This window comes from Sceloporus occidentalis, unplaced genomic scaffold, assembly GCF_023333645.1.
Source record: "Sceloporus occidentalis isolate IW3139 unplaced genomic scaffold, rSceOcc1.0.p SCAF_45, whole genome shotgun sequence".
NCBI lineage: Eukaryota > Metazoa > Chordata > Lepidosauria > Squamata > Phrynosomatidae > Sceloporus > Sceloporus occidentalis.
This window is the reverse complement of record NW_028317025.1, coordinates 1925914-1945214: the sequence shown is the minus strand read 5'-3', so window position 1 is coordinate 1945214 and position 19301 is coordinate 1925914. Positions and strand designations below refer to the sequence as shown.

The following is a 19301-nucleotide window of genomic DNA, read 5'->3' as shown; positions in this document are numbered from 1 at the left end:
ACGCTAAAATATTTACTGGCACTTTAGATGTGTTTCATCGCTAACTGAGAGAACATAGTTTTGTCAGTCATGTTATGGGAGGAAATGATGTTCCTTTCCTTGAGGAACATTAAGTACTGTTGGCAATCTTACTGTAAGGGTCATGAAAGTATAAAGAGCCGGGGGGGGGGGGGGTGCTTACATGGTGGAATTGCTGTTCAGAATACATAAACAATGTTCACTAAAACAAGATTAGGGAAATCCATTATAGATTGACAACTGCTCAGCCTCAGGTATGATCTACTCGAGGTCGTCTCGGCATGACGATCCTTGAGTCTGAAAGGGTTTAACAAATGTCTGACTGCAACTAACTGAGGTTTATTTAATAGGCTGAAAAAGTGTTTCCTGGTACATTAGTTATTCATTACAAAATTAATTATATCAGGACAATTCCTGAAATACTAAAGGCCTCAGATGCACCATAATTTCAGAGAGGTTCTCCAAGCATGTCATCAGAATTTGTTGTATAAGCTGGACTCCACTGATGGATTTGCACCAAAAATAGCACAGATAATGCCATTATAGGTTAATCAACATCACTAAATCAGTGTTTTTCCATGTCATCCTTTTAACGTAGTTAAGCTTTCATTGTGTCTGCCATAATCCTCTGTATGTGTTTTCAGTCGGCTGCGTTTTTCTGGTTATTAAACATTTTTATTGATACACGCAGTAGTTTAAAATCAACGGGAACTATTTTATTTTAGGAATGCAGGAATCTGTGGCAAAACTAGCATAACCAGTCTTCTCTTCCAACCTTTGCCCTCCCCCCATTGTTACAAAGGCTGTCAGAGCCCATTGGTTTCCACCACATTTAGGACTATTGAAGTAACTTATGACTAAATTATTTTTGATCTCTACGGAAAAAAATCCAATTAAGCAAATGTTATTTATATTAAATGCTAGGTTATCAGGCTTGAGAACAGGAATTTTAGATACCATGGAACAGACTGTTCACATTAACTTTATTTTTATTTATAATCTGTTTAATCTGTATTTTTTGTGTGCAGGACAACTTGTGGAATTCCTAAACAAGGCAGAAAGCAAAGGGCCTCTCTCATGTGACACAGTGCTGAAGGTTTTCTACCAAACCTGTCGGGCAGTTCAGCACATGCATAAGCAAAAGCCTCCAATTATCCACAGAGATCTCAAGGTATTGTAAATAACGTAATCACCTTGCATTACTAGTTAGTGCTGTTTCCCCTTCTTTAATTGTGGTCTGTTACCTTGAAATCTTGGGTATACCGCACACAATTTACCCCTTTTTCAGGAAGTGTGTTGACATATACATGGATACTGCTGTGCGAGCGATTATGCAGCATTAACTCTAAGATCATCGACCGTTGCATCCTACCTGCCATCCAGGCTACATTCGGCCACATACAGGTGCAGAGGCCAGCCCTGATCTCCCCCTGCTGCATGAGAGCATTAACTCTTTTAATGCCGCAGTTGGGGCATTGAAGGTGTTAATTCTTCAGTCCCTGTAGGCTTTAAGGGACCAAGTAGCAATCAATGTTATGCTCCTACGAAGCACTATGCACCTCAGCACTCCGTGACCATGTTCTGTGACTTTATGTGGTCTTCTGTTTCATGGCTGAGTTGCTGCTTTTCATGAACGCTTCCACTTTCCAATAATACCACTTACAGTTGACCGTGGAATATCTAGCAACAATGAAATTTTGCAAACTGACCATTCTTGAATTTACTGAGCTCTTCAGAATGACCCATATTTTTTCATAAATGTTTGTAAATGAGATTGCATGGTCAGGTGCTTTATTTTATACACCTGTGGCAAAGGGTATGATTGAAACACCTGGATTCAATAATTAAGGTTATCAGAGAGAGAGAGGTAATTAATAAAATATTTTCTATTTCTACGTTTTTATCTGATTACAATCTGATCACGGATTAGTGACGTATTATGTGGTTATTGTACAGATTTACAAATCCGTGTCATAACCTTGACGCTTGCAGACTGCTCATATACACGCACACTTAACTCACGCTTGCATACTAGTATACACTTGCCCTTACACGAACACTTATCCTAACATACATCATTTTCTTCACGCAAACGCTTTCAAAACACACTCTTCCCACTCTTCCCTTTTTTTCCTTTCTCTGTTCCTTCGTGTTTGTTTTTCTATGCTGTACATCGGCACCAGGGTATGACATGCCGAGCGCACCTGCAGAGTGAAGGTGACGGACGCCACTAATTGTGGCGACAGGCACCTCGATAACCCCAGCACACAATGATCCTTGTTGAGCAAACACTTGAACCGTATTACATACAGAGCAGGGCCGGAACAATGGCGGTACAAGCTGGTGTTATTCCACCTTTGCTACTTTGGCATCAATTTTACGATTCTCTTGCACGTCCCTTAAATTTCTCACATTTTGTGCTCAGTCAATAGACCCTAGAACACTTTGTTTTTGACTTTTTATTTTACTAAATTACAGTTGTCATTATTGTTTAACCTAATTTATGTAAAATTGTGTTCATTGCAAAAAAAATAATAGGGCCCTACAATCTATCTTGCGCTAGCTCACTAGTTCTACAAAGGTCACCCAAAAAAGTCCGGATTACTTTGAGTTCATGTGTATACATAAGAAGCTACGAAAAATAATAATGCCCTCACTGCTGGTCAATGTAAGATGCTCCTGTTCTGCAGCAGATTTGGTGGATTTAATTATATTCGCTACAAAGTTCCAGAGGTTTTTATATTGTGTGAAAACTTACTCACTATAATGTTTCGTCAAACACATCGTTATTTGAGTAGTTTAATTGTGAAGCGGAATTCTAATTTAGTTGTATTGTGATTATTGATTGTATTTTTTATATCTATATATCTTACAGGTAGAAAATCTGTTAGTTAGCAGTCAAGGCACAATTAAATTATGTGATTTTGGTAGTGCCACTACAATTGCACATTACCCAGATTACACCTGGACAGCTCAAAAGAGAGCAGCAGTTGAAGATGAGGTAAGTGCCCAAAAATGTATTCATAAATTCTGTATTCTTTCTATGTAGTCCATAGCCAGGTGAATGGCTATGGACTACAACCCTCATGGCTCTTGAGGATCATGCACGCTGTACACCACAGAAGCAGGTGCACCAGAAAAATGTGTATTTTAAGTTCTGATAAGATATGTGTGCTTGCCCTTAATTTTGTTGTGTACTGTCATCTATATGAGCTACGTAACACTGGATATATTCACCGAGGATGGGTCGGGACTTCAAAAAACAGAAGAAAACAAAGACTCGTTTGTCATATATGAGAATTATGGTTGTGTTTGTTCTGAAAAATATGTAGTTTTCCCTAGTTAAAACAAAAGCTGTTTAGAAGGCTGTTGCTGTAATAAAATGTATAAGGCCAATACAAACTTCAAATAATTGGATCTCATATAAATGTATGTGCGTCAAAAATAGGCAGTCACTTAGATGCAAACAAAGGTAAAACATTTAATACGAACAAAAATAGAAGAAGAATATAAAAAGTAGATAACAAAAATAATACAAAACGAGTCTTACAAAACCTTGGAGAGGAATTTAGTTCATGACATCTGTCCTATGCATTCCTGAGGATGGAGGGAGGGAGTGTTGGGACGTGAAGAGTCCGTGGATGGCAAGTACATCTTCTCTCGACCTCTCTTCCCATGCCTCCCCATGTCTTACAAATGCCTAGCTTATATGTGGTTTGGATAATGATGTCAGTCTATTGGTCTTCACCTAATTGGGTAAACATGCTCACTAAGATCTTTACACGTCGAAACCCTATTTTAGGTGGTCACTGTACGTATACTGTAGCAAGCTACTATCCTATCTATAGAATGCAAATCCTTCATTCTATATTTAAGGTCAAGGAAACCCTGAAGCTTATTATTGAAACCTATTAATATATCTTAATAATCATTTATTTATGAACAATGATTACATATCTTTGACTATTGCCTATACCAATAATTATATATGGTCCATTTCATATTACTAGGGTTAAAAGAGATGTTAAATGTGTTAGAATCTTTTACAGTTGCCGAAGTATAACTGGAACAATACAACAAAAATTAGCCTAGTTTCCAAGAGGAAATAATGCCCCACTTTTAGTCATTTAAAAGGAAACGTATATTGTAACCTACTGTTATACAAAGGATGACAGTTGTAATATTCCCTACTTACTCAACTTATAGGTTCAGTGTTTGGCCCAACGCAACACGTGATTCCCAAGTAATCTCAATATACTGTATATGTGTTGAGCAGTTAATACTTGGTTGCGGCTCTATAAACTACAGCTCAAGTGTTCCCAAAATCGGACATGTATGTGCTTATTTAGTAGTGATGACTATTGTGCAACTATCAAGCATGAACACATTAATTTAGTAAAAGCAAGTCATACCGGAATAAATACTACAGAATACTATGTTATGCTAAGTATTAACAGATCTTAAACAAGGCAGATATAGGAAACATCTGCAGTTAATATAGATTCTGATGAGATTTACAAATACATTTGACTAAGTCTCCAGCTATTGGATTACATTTTTATTATTTGAGCCCCTAAGGATTCTATGGTAGTTTTTACAATAAGAGAGAAATGAAATTAACAATAACGTTAAGTGACAATAATATGAACACATATTGGTACAGAAGGAGACGAGAGCCCTGCTCTTGCGACCTTTTAAACCTACCTTGTACCTTGTTGCAGGACCGCTGCTGTTGCAAATTCTATTTTCTGTTACCGTCCAGCTTTGTTTTTAAATTTTTTTTATTTTTATTTTTTTTAGGTTACACGAAACACAACGCCAATGTACAGAACTCCAGAAATAATAGACCTTTATTCAAACTTCCCAATAGGAGAAAAACAAGATATATGGGTATTTTTTTTTCTTTCTTTGCATTGATTTAACTGTGTAAATCTGATTTTCAGGTATGGTCATCTGCTTTTGCATTGCCCTATTAAAGAACATTAAATAAAATGTGGTTTAATATATAATTCTACACTTTGCTATTTAGTTGAGCATGTGATCAGGAGACTTGGTCAGTAGGTCAGGTTCCATTAAATTGTTCTGTATAAAAGGGTCATTAAGTTCAACTAAATTGCTTTTAAGTGGCTCCTGTCTATCAGTTATGTGAAGACTTACACACAGATATTAACTTATGTTATGTCTGTTTATTTTGCTTAAATTTTAAGCTAAATGCTTTAAATGTGTTGTAATACATTTAACTGTAAGGATGCTCACATTTTATTTGTTGAATAGTGTGTTTAATTATTCTCTGTAATAACCAAAAGTACAAAAAAAGTCAGTTATTATTTGGAAATGGATAGTATCCGACACAATTTCTGTTAATCAGTCAAATCTATGACTGGTCTGTGTTGAACAAGGCCTCAAAATCCTGTCAATTTTTTTTTGAGATTACATTTTATTGGTCACTTATGAAGATGGGGCATGAAATGGTTGGAAATTTAATTTCTTAGAAGAATACCCTTCATTGGCAAGAATACACTGGAATTGTTTGCATCTAGGCGTTCAGACTTTAAGTTTGTGTTTTATTTCAGGCTCTTGGCTGCATTTTGTATTTGCTGTGCTTCAAGCAACACCCCTTTGAGGATGGCGCAAAACTTCGCATAGTTAATGGCAAATATTCAGTTCCACAGAATGACACCAGATATACGGTCTTCCACAGCCTAATCTGTAAGATTTCATTTTATAAATCAAACGTTGTCTACGTATAAGTGGAGGCTGAATTAAACCACTGAGCGAAACTGGAGGGGCTTGCAAAGTGTCAGGGGTTGAATGCTGTATTCCAATGCTCTACACATATTCAGCTGTGGGGTTAAGAAAGTGGTTCATTAAGGACAAGCTTGACTAAGGAAATGAAAGCAAAAGAAAATCCTGCTTTATTGTCTTATGTCCTGCTTTATCCTGCTTATTGGCTGTTCAACTAGTTTGGTTGAGGGGGAATCAGTTCTCAATTTGGGTATATTATTCTATACCAGTCTATCGGCTTTATGGTATTTGTTAGCAATTATCAGGTGTTGGTGATACCTATAGCGTCTTATATGATGTCCCATTGCAATAATACTACAGCTACATGGGATATTTAAAAAAAATCCTGCTTCATGTCAGGTTGAACTTGCTTGCTTAGCTCCAGCAGATTTTTTTCCCCCCTCTAATTGTTTATTGTGGGTATTTCACACTGGATAAGCAAAAGTTGCCCTTCTACTGCAAATATCTGTCACCTTAATGCATGATTTTTCCCTTTAGTGTCCATGCTGAAGGTGAATCCTGATGAAAGATTGTCAATTACAGAAGTAGTCAGCCAGCTCCAGGAAGTAGCCGCTGCTAGAAATGTGAATCCTAAATCTCCTATAACAGAGGTGAGTGCCTGTTAACGGATGTTATTCTCAGCAATTGATTATTCTATTAATATTAAAACATCATAGACTAGTAACATTTAAATCCCATGAACTATATATGTCTATTGTAACTGATTTAAAATGAACTAGCAGATCCAGGTGTCTTCCTGCTAAAGTTAACACTGGTCCATAAGGGTCAATAAACAAGGAAGAAAGTGCTGCCTCCACATTGAGTGCTCCTGTTCTGCAGACCTTAGCTGCAATTGTATGAGGTTTATTGTTCCTGGATTGCATTATCTATTAGGAGCAATTCTTGTAAGAGGTGAATGCTAGGGCTTAACCTTCATAGAGTATAGTGAAGCAAGTGAGATGAAATGGCAGCTTTCTAACCAATTCACTTTTTTGCCCTCTGCACTCTTAGGCTGTTTCTTTCCCACAAGTATTCAACCGCATCATTGAGTCATAACAATTATAAGCTGCCAGGTGTTTAGCACCTAACAGGAGATGCTAAGAGTTTACAACGTGTGTAGTCTGTTTGTAAGCAAAGCATGGTTCTTAATAACACTATTCAGTTAAGCTTACAACTGTCTGCTGCTATACAATGATACAAATCCACCTTTTTTTTTTATTGCCATTCTTGTTTTGTGGGTTGCTGAATAAATCATTTTAACAAACCATACTGCACGTTTACACCCATACAAGCAGTTTTGTGATCACAGAAAGCACCCATCATATAACAATTTTTTTTTGTTATTCTGTTATATAATTCAGATTTTTTTTATGTGATAATGAACTTTAATTTAACGTGACCAAGTAGAAAGTGTAATCCAATATTTTTTTTTTATTTTTATTTTATAGCTGCTGGAACAAAATGGTGGCTATGGTAATACTGTGAATCAAAGGTCATCAAGCGTTATACCACTGACTCCCAAGCCTATTGGACTTTCAGGTATGCACATGCTAAACATAGAAAATATATATTCTGTTTTGAGATTGGTTACCTGTATTATAACAATTTCATATGTTTGCATTGCATTCCTAAATGTCGTCTTTCATAGTGCCATGAGTTAAAGCCTAATGACATCCATTCATTTGGTCCCCATGCACTTGCATAGCATGGGGGATATTGGAGACTGCTGGAAACAATCTAAAGGGTATCTTTATATAAAAAATAACCCATGACTGTAAATTTAAATCCTATATCTCCAAAACTGTTATTTTTGTTTGTTTGTATCTATAATTTTTCTGCTAAGCCCGCAATCATGCAAGTTATTTTATTAGATAGAAGCAATCTGCTGTACACTTAAGAGCAAAATATGTAAAAGCATTTACCGTATTTGCACGATAGACAACCCTGATTATTAGACAACCCCCCAAAATGTAAATATTAATAAAGGAAAAAAAGAGCCTGAATATAAGACTGCATAGGAGAAATGTTTTACTTGTAAATATTCACATGTAAACTATTTTTTCATATTTAATAAAAACAATGATTGAGAAAAATGCTCTTCTTGTTTTTATTTCCTTTTATTTGCTGCTCTGCCCCCCCCCCCCCCCCCGGCTTACCCGTGCAGCCCCAGACTCACTGGTGTCTAGTGGGGGCAGCTGGTGGACGTCTGTGCGGTGCACGTAGACAACTTCAGCTACTGCCGGGGCTTCTATGACGGAGTGCCGAAAGGTCATGTCACGCCGGCGTCCACCTGCTGCCAGGGAGGAGGATCCAGGTCCCCTGCAGCGCCGCGGGGGATCTGGATCTTAGTCTTACAGCCCGACCTCTATTTGCTCTGAAAAAATCGTCTCATATTCGAGCAAATACAGTAATGGCTACTGTATTATTATTATTATTATTATTATTATTCCCAAAAGTTCCTCATGTTGCATTTGTTCCATGTAGGACTCAATTCTGCTGATGATGTGGGAGGTTTCTTTGACATTTTGAAAGGAGGAACAGAACGAATCCTAAGTAACATTAAAGATACTTCTTCAAAAGTACTTCAGTCCATGACCAAGTAAGAGAATATTAAGATTAAAAAAAAAAATACTCTTTTGTAAAACAAGACAACAAATTTGTCCAAAAACTGTGATAGAAGTGTGGTGTAAAATATCTTATGCTTCTTGTTGCAGTTATGCAAAAGGAGATTTGGATTTATCTTACATAACCTCAAGGATTGCTGGTATGTTTATTGAATTAATAATGTTTTTAAGATATATAGTTAACAAGTAAAAGCCTATTCCTATGTTGATCAGCATCTTAAATTTAGTTTTATTTCACTCTAATTGTGAATAGGCTCTTTATTTATCACACAGAACTGTTTGGCAGCAGTTTGTGAACTCAATAAATCAATCGTAGTCGTATAGTAGTGAGTAGGGAAAACGTGTTAAACTGTATAATATATAGCTACGTTTAGTTGCTTTTCTTTCTTGCAGTTATGTCCTTTCCGGCAGAAGGTGTGGAATCTGCCATTAAGAACAATATTGAAGATGTCCGTCTGTTTCTGGACTCTAAGCACCCAGGGAGTTATGCAGTATATAACCTATGTCCACGGAAATACAGACCAGCAAAGTTTCACAATAGGGTACGTCTACATCACTACGTTGGGGCCCCGGTACTACATATGGCTGTTATTTTTAGTATTAAACTAATACCCGGTTCACATTATTATTGGTGCATTCCCCCTTGTGCAGGTGTCTGATTGTGGATGGTCCGGCAGACGCGCTCCAAATCTCATGAACCTGTACAGTATTTGTAAAAATATGCATTTGTGGTTGAAACAAGATCAGAAGAATGTCTGTATTGTGCACTGTCTGGTATGTAACATCCATGTATCTCTTTTCTTCTTGTCCATTTTGAAGTCTGTTCTAATATCTGCTCATTGTGTGCTACTGTGTGCCTTACTAAATTATACATTACACTACTTTATTAATATATATACTCGCCCTCTCTCCCGCCGCATATGTAAAAACGTGCAAATCTGTTGAAAGCTAGGGTTTTGGAGTGGCTTGAAATTCTGTATAATGCATAATTGCATGTGAGTGATAGCCTAACTCGCAGATGGATGTTGTCTGTTCTCAGTCTAGGTTATTCAGAAGCCATCACTCATTTTTTGCTCTGTGTGCCCGGTGATTCAGCTGAACGTTTGTTTTATATTTTTAAGGATGGGAAAGCTGCATCTGCCGTGGTTGTTTGCGCCTTCCTGTGTTACTGTCGTCTATTCACTACTGCAGAAGCTGCTGTTTACATGTTTAGCATGAAGCGTTGCCCACCTGGCATATGGCCTTCTCATAAGAGGTAAGTTTGCATTTGTATTTTTTAGTGACCCAGCTATATTAATAAATCATGTATATAGTTATTTTTCTATGAAACTGTGGAAAATCTTTCTTTTCCAGATATATAGAATATATGTGTGACATGATTGCCGAGGAGCCGATCATCCCGCACAACAAACCTATCCTGATCAGGTCAATTGTGATGACCCCAGTGCCTCTGTTCAGCAAACTGCGCAGTGGTTGCAGACCGTTCTGTGAAGTCTATGTTGGGGATGAGAGAGTGGCAACAACTTCTCAAGAATATGACAAAATGATGTGAGTATACTGTGGGGTATATAACCTTTCCTTGTAGGGAAAGCCTAATTCCTCAAGTTCTCCTTCTCTTTTTCTGAGCCTTCATATTTTACTTGAATGTGTACCTAACTCTTGATGATGTTTGATCACCAACTTGGCAGTGGCAAATGTGTTATGCCTTGATTTTTCAATTGTTTTAATGTACGTTTTAACACTGCCGCACTGTTTGAGCATTTTGTATACTCCTTCTTTACCATTTGACTTACATTACCAAAATGCCTTTAGTACATTAAAATTGTGTATTAGAAATTCTTGATTTTATCAGCAATATTACAGAACTGGTAACAAAAAAAAATTCTTTGGGTTACTTTGCTAGCCTTTATTTATTTTTAGAGCAGCGTTAGTTTCTTAAAACATTAGCCCTGATCTAGTACAGTTCAATAATCGATTCTGTTTTCTTGGTCTATAGGGAATTTAAAACAGAGGACTGCAAAGCTGAAATTCCACTTGATGTAACTGTACAGGGAGATGTCCTGATTATTATCTATCATGCAAGGTCCACACTGGGTGGTCGATTACAAGCAAAGGTAATTGTAACTATTCAATTGAAATTCAAGACTTCCTTTATATAAATTCCATGTCTCCCACAACTACGTGACTTGGTAGCTGAAATGATGAAGGTGGCAGTGGTGTATTACTGTTCCCAAATATTTCAGTTCAATATGCCAAAATTGTATGTTTAAACACAATATATATGTAGAATTCTGAGTGTACCAATGGGTGTGGATGCCATAACTTCAGTTTCACAAGATTTGCTTGGTTATTTTGTCACTGTCACTGTCCCACTGTGGTGACAATTGTGGGAGTGTGTGGAGGAGAAGAGATGTGCTGAGGTTATAAGTAGTTACTACCCATTGCAGCTTCCATAAAAAATTGTCCCTTCCTATTAAATCAAACATTTGTATAAGAAATACTTTAACAAGCAAAAAAAACTCAGGACATACAAGATTTTCTTCTAGGTAAACACTAGTATGGTGGTATAGGGGATCCGACACATTACATTAAATTTTTTCGCATTAAGTAAACCAAAGGGGTTTTCGATTATACTAAAAATAATATCCATGCAATGAAGAAATATATGTAAACATCCTTTTATAAGGGTCCGCATTATTATTGCACCGTTAAGTTGCTGATTGCTGCTGTTTGTTTTTGTTTTTAGATGACGTCAATGAAAATGTTCCAGATTCAGTTCCACACAGGCTTTGTTCCTCGGAATGCCACAACTGTGAAATTTGCAAAGTATGTTCTCAGATATTTAGGTGATGTCTATAATTTAACCCCTTGATGACAATTGCCGGTCCGGGCACGTCACGGAAATTCAAGTCGATAACGACAAATGACGTGCCAGGACCGGCACGTCATTAAACGGGTGCAGAAAGCGATCTATTTACGCTTTCTGCACCGAAACGGCGTTGCTGTAATGCCTCGAGGCATTCAGCAACGCCATTATCGGCAGAAAGGGGCCATCTCTGGCCCCTCCCCGGGGCGTCAACATCCGCCATACTTTGTATGGCGGCGGACGCCCGTTTTAAAAGCATTTACTTAAATGGTGTCGCTGGAATGCCTCGATCAGGAGGCATCCAGCGACACCAAACACTTACCTGGGGATGGACTGTGACCGCTCCGGAGAGTGGTCACAGCCGCAGCTGCCGGTGATCTTCGCCATCAGCAAGATGGCGGCAGCCCGGGAAAAAAAAAAATAAAGATGAAAAGGTTCGCTAGACGGTCTCCTGACCCTCTAGAGAACTCTGGCTCCACTTGCAGGTTGAATATAGGTACTGCATTCAACCATGCAAGTCAATGGAGCTCAGCTTTCTAATCACATATTAAATGCCCATGGGGTGTCTACTTTTAAAAAATGTATGATTTGATGGGGTAAATTGAATTGGCCGGGTTCAACAAGGTCCCAATTAACACGGGGGGGAAGGATGGCCACACATCTAATTTCCAATTAGAAAAATGCACACGTACCAAATGTGGCCTTTTAGTTCCCCCCCAAAAATGACAAACCCATGCATGTGGTATCACTGTACTCAGGAGATGTTGCTGAACACATATTGGGGTGTCGTGTGACAGCGGAATATACCAGGAGCTGTAAATTCATACATAAAGTAGGTGTGTGTGGGAAAAATACACACACAAAAATACTACTGCAAACTGAAAAAATGCTGGTGGTAAAATGTGTGCATGCAAAGAGTTAAAATACCAGCATTTAAAATACCCTGGGGTGTCTAGTTTTCAAAAATATATGGTTTTGTTGGGCACACTGAAATGGCCCGGCTCAAAGATGTACCAAATAGAGCATGGGCAGTGGATCCCCAAATGCCAAAGTTCAACATTGAAAAATGTGCATGTCCCAAATGTGGCCCTTTTGCCCCCAAACAGCCAGGCAAAATCATTCATGTGAGGTATCGCTGTACTCAGGAGATGTTGCTAAACACATATTGGGGTGTTTTTTGATAGTGACATATACCAGAACCTGTTTATTCATACCTAAAGTAAAATGTGTGTGAAAAAACAAATGCAAAAAAATTACTACCATAAAGTTTGACAAAGGCTGATGGTAGAATAAGTGCTTGGAAAGGGTTAAAATACCAGCATTTGGAATACCCTGGGCTGTCTAGTTTTCAAAAATATATGATTTAATGGGGTAAATTGCATTGGCCGGCTTCAAAGATACCCGAAATGGCACATGGAGGGAAGAATTACCAGATTTGGAAAAAATGGCTTTGAAATAGCAAAACGCTACCTGTACTTATTGCTCCATAACGTGCAGAAAAAAGCAAAAAAACATAAAAACATTGGGTATTTCTAAACTCAGGACAAATAGTAGAATCTATTTAGCAGGTTTTTTTATTACCTTTTATAGATGAGTAAAAGATTTTTCAACTAAAAGTTAGAAACAGTCATTTTTTTCTAAATTTTTCACCATATTTTATACTTTTTTTAATAGTAAATAATATGATACAATCAAAACAATGTCATCTAAAGAAAGCCCTTCTTGTCCTGAAAAAAACAATATCTAATGTGTGTGGGTTCAGTAAACGGGAAAGAAGAAAATTACAGCTAAACACGAGCAGCGCAGAAATGTTAAAACGGCCATTGTCACGAAGGGTACAAAAAGTAAAATCAGCCTTTGTCACGAAGGGGTTAAAGATGACTGAGAAGTTGGGGCACAGCAGTACTGTTTTGGAACTTTGCCCAACAAGATACTTCCATGACACAATAATTATAAAACAATATTTGATACAATGATTGCCTAACGGAAGTATAATAGATTGCAACCTGTTATACTTAAGTTATGAACAATTAAAGTATGTTCGTGGGTAGCTGTTTAAAGGGCCATTATATTTCATTATATGTTGAATTTTTTCATGGCTCATAGCTGGTGAACAGACTGTGTTTTACTACATACAGTCTGTCCGCCAACTATGATCTATGAAAAAAGCCAATTAATAATAATTTATAGGGTGCTCCATTTATCTATCGCCGTTTTTACTTTACCGAGAGGATAGTAGAGACTTGTACAACAAGGGTATTCAAAAATGCATGGGATAGGTATAAAGCTGTCTTGAATCCAAGACAAGAGCATGGACTGAGTCTCTCCATCAGGAAAAATGGGCAGAATAGATGGGCTGAAAAAAAAATGAACAGGTCAGGACAGTTCTTATTTTTGCATGAAAAGCTGTGCATAAAACTTTAAAACATTTTTTTTAAAAAAGCCTTAAACGGTGTGTATAACATTTGTATTTTTAACTCTTGGGAAAATTATAGCTTGACATTATTTACAGAAAATAACTAAAACTGCTGCCACAGGACACATGCAAGACCATCAACACCATCCACTGTAGAATACCTCAGACTCAAACTTTATATAGCTTTATATAGTCAGCTCAGATATAGTGCTAAAAGATATACACACACACATGCAAAGCCCTGCTTTATTATTATATAGTGAACAAGTTAAGCCTAGTATATACCAGGGGCTTGGCTGTAAGGAACTTCATCACATCATCACATCTGCTACTTTCTTTTGTTTTCATGATAATCAAGGTATTGATCATTCTGTGTAATCCTTGTGTCCTGTAACTAATTCTAGTCTGTGGTCATTTGTTAACAATGATCAATAATTGATTACATTGGCAACCATAAACAGAAGATCATTTGTATTCCAGGTATGACCTTGACGCATGTGATATACAAGAAAAATACCCTGATCTCTTTCAAGTAACTCTTGAAGTTGAGGTGTCTCCTCGAGATAGACCTGCTGATGTCACTCCACCCTGGGAAAATCTGAACACAAAAAGATTAAATCCCAAGATTCTGTTTTCAACCCGGGAGGAGCAGCAAGAAATCTTGTCTAAATTTGGTAATAGTTTAGTCTAATGTATGTTTACTTTGGTTCAGTTTTATAATTCCTTTCATGTTTGTTGCTTTATTAATAAAGCTGGGCAGGTTTCCATGAAATCATCCACTAATTATATCATTTTGTAGAGAGATTTTTTTTTCTTGCGTAAAGTGTGCATGATATTTTATTAGCTTCCCAAATATCTACAGCAGTAGTTCCTGCTGCTGTAGAACTTCCAAATACATCCCATTATGGACATTCTACATATGGAGAGTTTGGAGGTCTTGCTGTCCTTGGTGCTAATAAAAGAATCAAAATATGCACAGAGGAACTCAAGAGGTTTTGTAGCTTTCCTGGCTCTGTGCTATTTTAGTTTAATGGACCAGGAACGCAAAGGTTCAAAACGTTCTTTGAAACAGAAAACATGAGCTCAGAACAGGGTATTTTTTTTTATATTGTTGCAATGGCAGTGATAAAGGATAAGTAATCGCAAATTTGATTGTACTGAGAATTAAGTAAAAAATGAGCATTAGCTGTTTTGATTGGCTGGTTTTCAATCCCCAATTCAGCAGGCATTTTCTGGTACTGGCAAATGCAATTGTATCATCCCAAATATTCGTTTGAAATAAGCACTTAATGTATTTTGATGTTTTTGAAAAACCTCATTGGGGCACAAATACCACCAGCAAAAAAACAAAAATCTTTGTTTCCAGACCCACTGCCACTTCACCGTTACAGCCTCAGCCGTTAATTGTATTTTCCTTACAGAAAAGCAAAGTTCTGTACCTCTTGCTAGTGGTGTCGGCCCAGCTTTAAAAACTATATTTGGGAACTTCTGACAAAAATAAATTATGGATTCAATATTTTGAATACAATTTAAAAATGTTAAAATGTAGCCAATTTTTTTATATATATATATATATATATATATTAAGCCTTAATTTACTCTTTACATTTTAATTCTGTCAGCAATTTCTTAATCTTGTGTCATGCACAACTCCTTTTTTTAATAGGAAAACCTGAATTACCCAGGCAACCAGGATCAACTGCTCAGTATGAGGCTGAAAACTCCCAAGAAGAAAAGTCTCCAGACTCCAATACACTCCATCAAAACAACTTTTTTCAAACTCTTGACTGGCAAGGTATATTTTCTAATCTACATTTTCTTGCCTGGTACTCTTGTCCTTATACCCTTCAGTTTAGAGTAATGAAATATCCATCATATTAAAGCTTTTAAGTGTTTAGTGAGGGCGCATAAAAGAAAAAAAAATAAAACTTGTGTGGGTGTTGTGAGCACTACTTTACAGACATATCACTTGTTACCTTGTATAGGCTACAACATTTGATGTCGTAACGTAGACCCTAAGGTAAACTAAAGGTAAATGGATCGCTGCAACCTGACCATACATTTCAAACAGATGTCCTGTGAGGGAAGTGAGGTTTTGATCTTTGTGTTATTCCACAGATTGCATAGTAATAACAATAGTGTATACCTTTGTCACATCCGACAAGATTATGAAAGCACCGAAATGCTTTACTTTTTCCCAAAAATGGACAATAACATAGCATTGTGTGATTTGAGAGTTTGCTGTCCTACAAAGTAAGGTAGCAAATCAAAAGAAAGTAAGGTAGTCATATCTCCTGTTGCAGAAATACTGGTACACAGTGCCCTCTGCTAATATTGACACCTTTTTAAATATGAGCAAAGAAAATGTTTGTTTAACCCTTTGATCTTTCCCTTTCCTGTCACAGATATCAAGCTATTGCAAACACAAAACAAGTTTTATCAAAAAAATCATGTTAAATGTATGTGTGGTGTGGCCCAATTATTGGCACCCTTTTAGTCAAAACTTTACGCTACTTCCCTTTGCCAAGATAACAGCTCTGAGTCTTCTCCTATAATGCATACAAAATGTCTCCAAATTATTAGTTTTGAAATTCGACGCTGGTGGACTCATAGTAACATAGTAACATAGTTCATAAGGTTGAAAAAAGACCAAAGTCCATCAAGTTCAACCTATATACATATTGTGTCCCTACTGTGTTGATCCAGAGGAAGGCAAAAAACCCTTATGAAGCAGATGCCAATTGCCCCATACCAGGGGGAAAATTCCTTCCCGACTCCAAATATGGCAATCAGAATAAATCCCTGGATCAACGTTCTGTCCCTATTAATCTAATATCCATAACTTGTAATATTATTGCTTTCAAGAAACACGTCCAGGCGCCTTTTGAACTCTTTTATTGAGTTTACCATCACCACTTCCTCTGGCAGAGAGTTCCATAATCTCACCGCTCTTACTGTAAAGAACCCCCGTCTGTGCTGGTGTAGAAACCTTCTTTCCTCCAGCCGTAGAGGATGTCCCCTTGTTATAGATACAGTCCTGGGTATAAATAGGTCCTGGGAGTGATCTCTGTACTGTCCCCTTATATATTTATACATAGTTATTAAGTCCCCCCTAAGCCCTAAGACTCTCATCTTCAGTTCATCCCACAGGTTTTCTATGGGGTTCAAGTCAGGGGACTGTAATGGTCATGGTAGGACCTTGATTTTGTGGTCAGTAAACCATTTTTTTGTGTTGATTTATGTATGTTTCAGATTATTGTCCTGCTGGACGACCCAACCACAGCCCATTTTACGTTTTCTGGCAGATCCAGTTAGGTGTTTAATATCTGTTGATATTTGATGCCATATTTTCTAGCAAACTGTCCAGGTCCTCTGGCCCCCAAAGCATTAAAGAGCCACCGCCATATTTAGCCATGCGTATGAATGAGGTACTTTTCCATATGGTTACCTCTCTGTGTGCTCCAAACTCACCTCTGGTGTTTATTCATCTGACCATGGTACCCGATCCCCATATGAAGTTAGTTGTGTCTGGCAAACTGAAGACCATACCAAACAACTTGTGGCAATATAGGTGATGTTGGATCATAGTTTTGGAGACTTTCTGACCCCTGAGAAGCAACTATCTTCTCCAATTCTCTAGCTATGATTCTTGGAGAGTTTGTGGCCCCTTGAACCATCCTCTTCACAGTGCGTTGAGGCAATATAGACATACTTCCTCTTCCAGGTTAATTTATAACGGTTTCAGTTGGCTGGTCCTTCTTAGTTATTGCCCTAATGATGGAAATTGGCATTTTCAATGCTTTTGGTATTTTCTTATAGCCACTTCCCATTTAGCTGCACGTTACTGCTATATTCCTTGGTCTTTCCCATTGTGAAGAATGACTAAGGGAATTTGGCCTATGTGTTACATAATATTTACCCCGGTGAAAGAATCCCCTGTTCCTAGTCACCCAGGTGTACTAAAAAATGTCAAGAATCAATGGGAATATACTTCTGAATTCATAGGGGTGCCAATAATAACTTTTTTTATATCCACGAGAGCAGAGTATTTTCGTGTAGTTTTTTTTTTTAAGAAAAGATCAAAGGGTTGCTTATATTTACCAATGGTGCCAATATTAGTGGAGGGAACTGTAATAGAAGTCTTTGTATTCATGCATTGCCCATCCTTTACTTAATTACGTAACTTTTTTTTGTCATCTATTGAATACAATTTTTGTCACTCATTGATAGAGGGGTAAAGGGTCGTTCTTCTGGCACCAAAATGAAGTATGTTTTGCTAATTAATATTTTGTGCTGATGTTGTTTTCCCTACAATAGTATTCTTTCATTATAATGTTAAGCTGTCTGTTTTTATGTCCACGCATCTCCTAGTCTACTCTTAGTATGTTCATCTGTCGTGTGTATTATCGGATATACTTCCCTGAAGAGATCTTAGAGATAACTCCATAACACCACATAACCCCTCCTCCATATCTGTCAATCACTTCTCATCCTAATCTCTGTAACTGGACAGTGTAGTACATTCAGCTGTGTGCCATCTTGGCTTGAAGAAACCTGTTCAGTGGCTGCCAGTCCTTCATGTATTCAGTTATATACATATATAAGATATACACATATTTAATATATGCAATTATAGTATGTATCATTGTACCAAGTTAAATTGGAAACTTGTATTTTACCTGTGACTTTTCTTTATTCTATGTTTTATATCATGTCATATGTTATACAGAATAGACTCTGTATGATGTTTCTACTTTAACATGAGTGTAAACCATTAGCATTATTCTTACATTGCTTAGCACTGTTAGAAATTGCAACAGAACTTGTATCTTAATTTCTTGTAGATCAAATGGAAGGGAGAGATGTTGACATTGGCGATCAGGAATATATACAGAGAGACTATCACAATGAAGGCACAAGTGACACGAAAAGTGAACCATCTGATGAAGAGTTTTACTCTTTCTCTCAAGAGCATAATAAAGGGCCTTCTGAAGAAACAGGATCATCTGCCAACACAAAAGATTCCGAAACCGAAGAGGTTTTGTTTGAAGCAGATCCTGACTCATTTACTGTAGAGTCTTCAAAACCTGCAGGCGAAGATGAAGCAGATCTGCTGGGACTTCATTCAACAGCTGTAACTTTGGACACCAATAGCTCGTCCTCAGAAATAAAGAATTCCACAAGTAATGCAGTTTTATTGGACAATTTGTTTGCTGACAATTTATTACCTGATAATATGGCATCAGAATTCAAAGCAACAGACTTACTAGGCGGAGGAGAAGAGAACTTCTTTTATAGTGGACCTCCTCAGCCCAAAGCAGGATCATCAAGCACTTCATTTGATGTTCCTCTGTCATCTTCTGGTAGGTAATAATTTCTCATGAGGCAAACATGGCACCAGGAACAACGGAATGCTTGCATTTTTCTCTGTTTTCTGTCTGGTCCCTGCGGTAGGTAACCTTCTAATGTTTCAAAACCGTGTCACACTGAGCCCTGTGAACAAACAATTGTATAAATAATATACATTTCCCTTATTTTTATTTGAATGTGTAGTGTAATCTGCTACTTGGATTTTTCATTTTCAAGATTTCTG

General features: G+C 37.4%; 1 protein-coding gene across 1 annotated transcript in view; it reads left to right on the top strand.

The window, feature by feature from the left end:
* The window catches only part of LOC149289442 (cyclin-G-associated kinase-like), a 42898-nt gene that overhangs the window by 17621 nt on the left and 5976 nt on the right, over positions 1–19301 (top strand). The window contains exons 5-21 of the mRNA XM_089490574.1: positions 1047–1189; positions 2894–3019; positions 4819–4908; positions 5592–5727; positions 6301–6413; positions 7251–7341; positions 8287–8401; positions 8517–8566; positions 8820–8968; positions 9078–9200; positions 9548–9681; positions 9780–9974; positions 10423–10540; positions 11173–11252; positions 14189–14382; positions 15375–15503; positions 18553–19071. Of these exons, the coding sequence (XP_089346700.1) occupies positions 1047–1189; positions 2894–3019; positions 4819–4908; positions 5592–5727; positions 6301–6413; positions 7251–7341; positions 8287–8401; positions 8517–8566; positions 8820–8968; positions 9078–9200; positions 9548–9681; positions 9780–9974; positions 10423–10540; positions 11173–11252; positions 14189–14382; positions 15375–15503; positions 18553–19071 (2505 nt within the window). The remainder of the gene's footprint in view (positions 1–1046; positions 1190–2893; positions 3020–4818; positions 4909–5591; positions 5728–6300; positions 6414–7250; positions 7342–8286; positions 8402–8516; positions 8567–8819; positions 8969–9077; positions 9201–9547; positions 9682–9779; positions 9975–10422; positions 10541–11172; positions 11253–14188; positions 14383–15374; positions 15504–18552; positions 19072–19301) is intronic.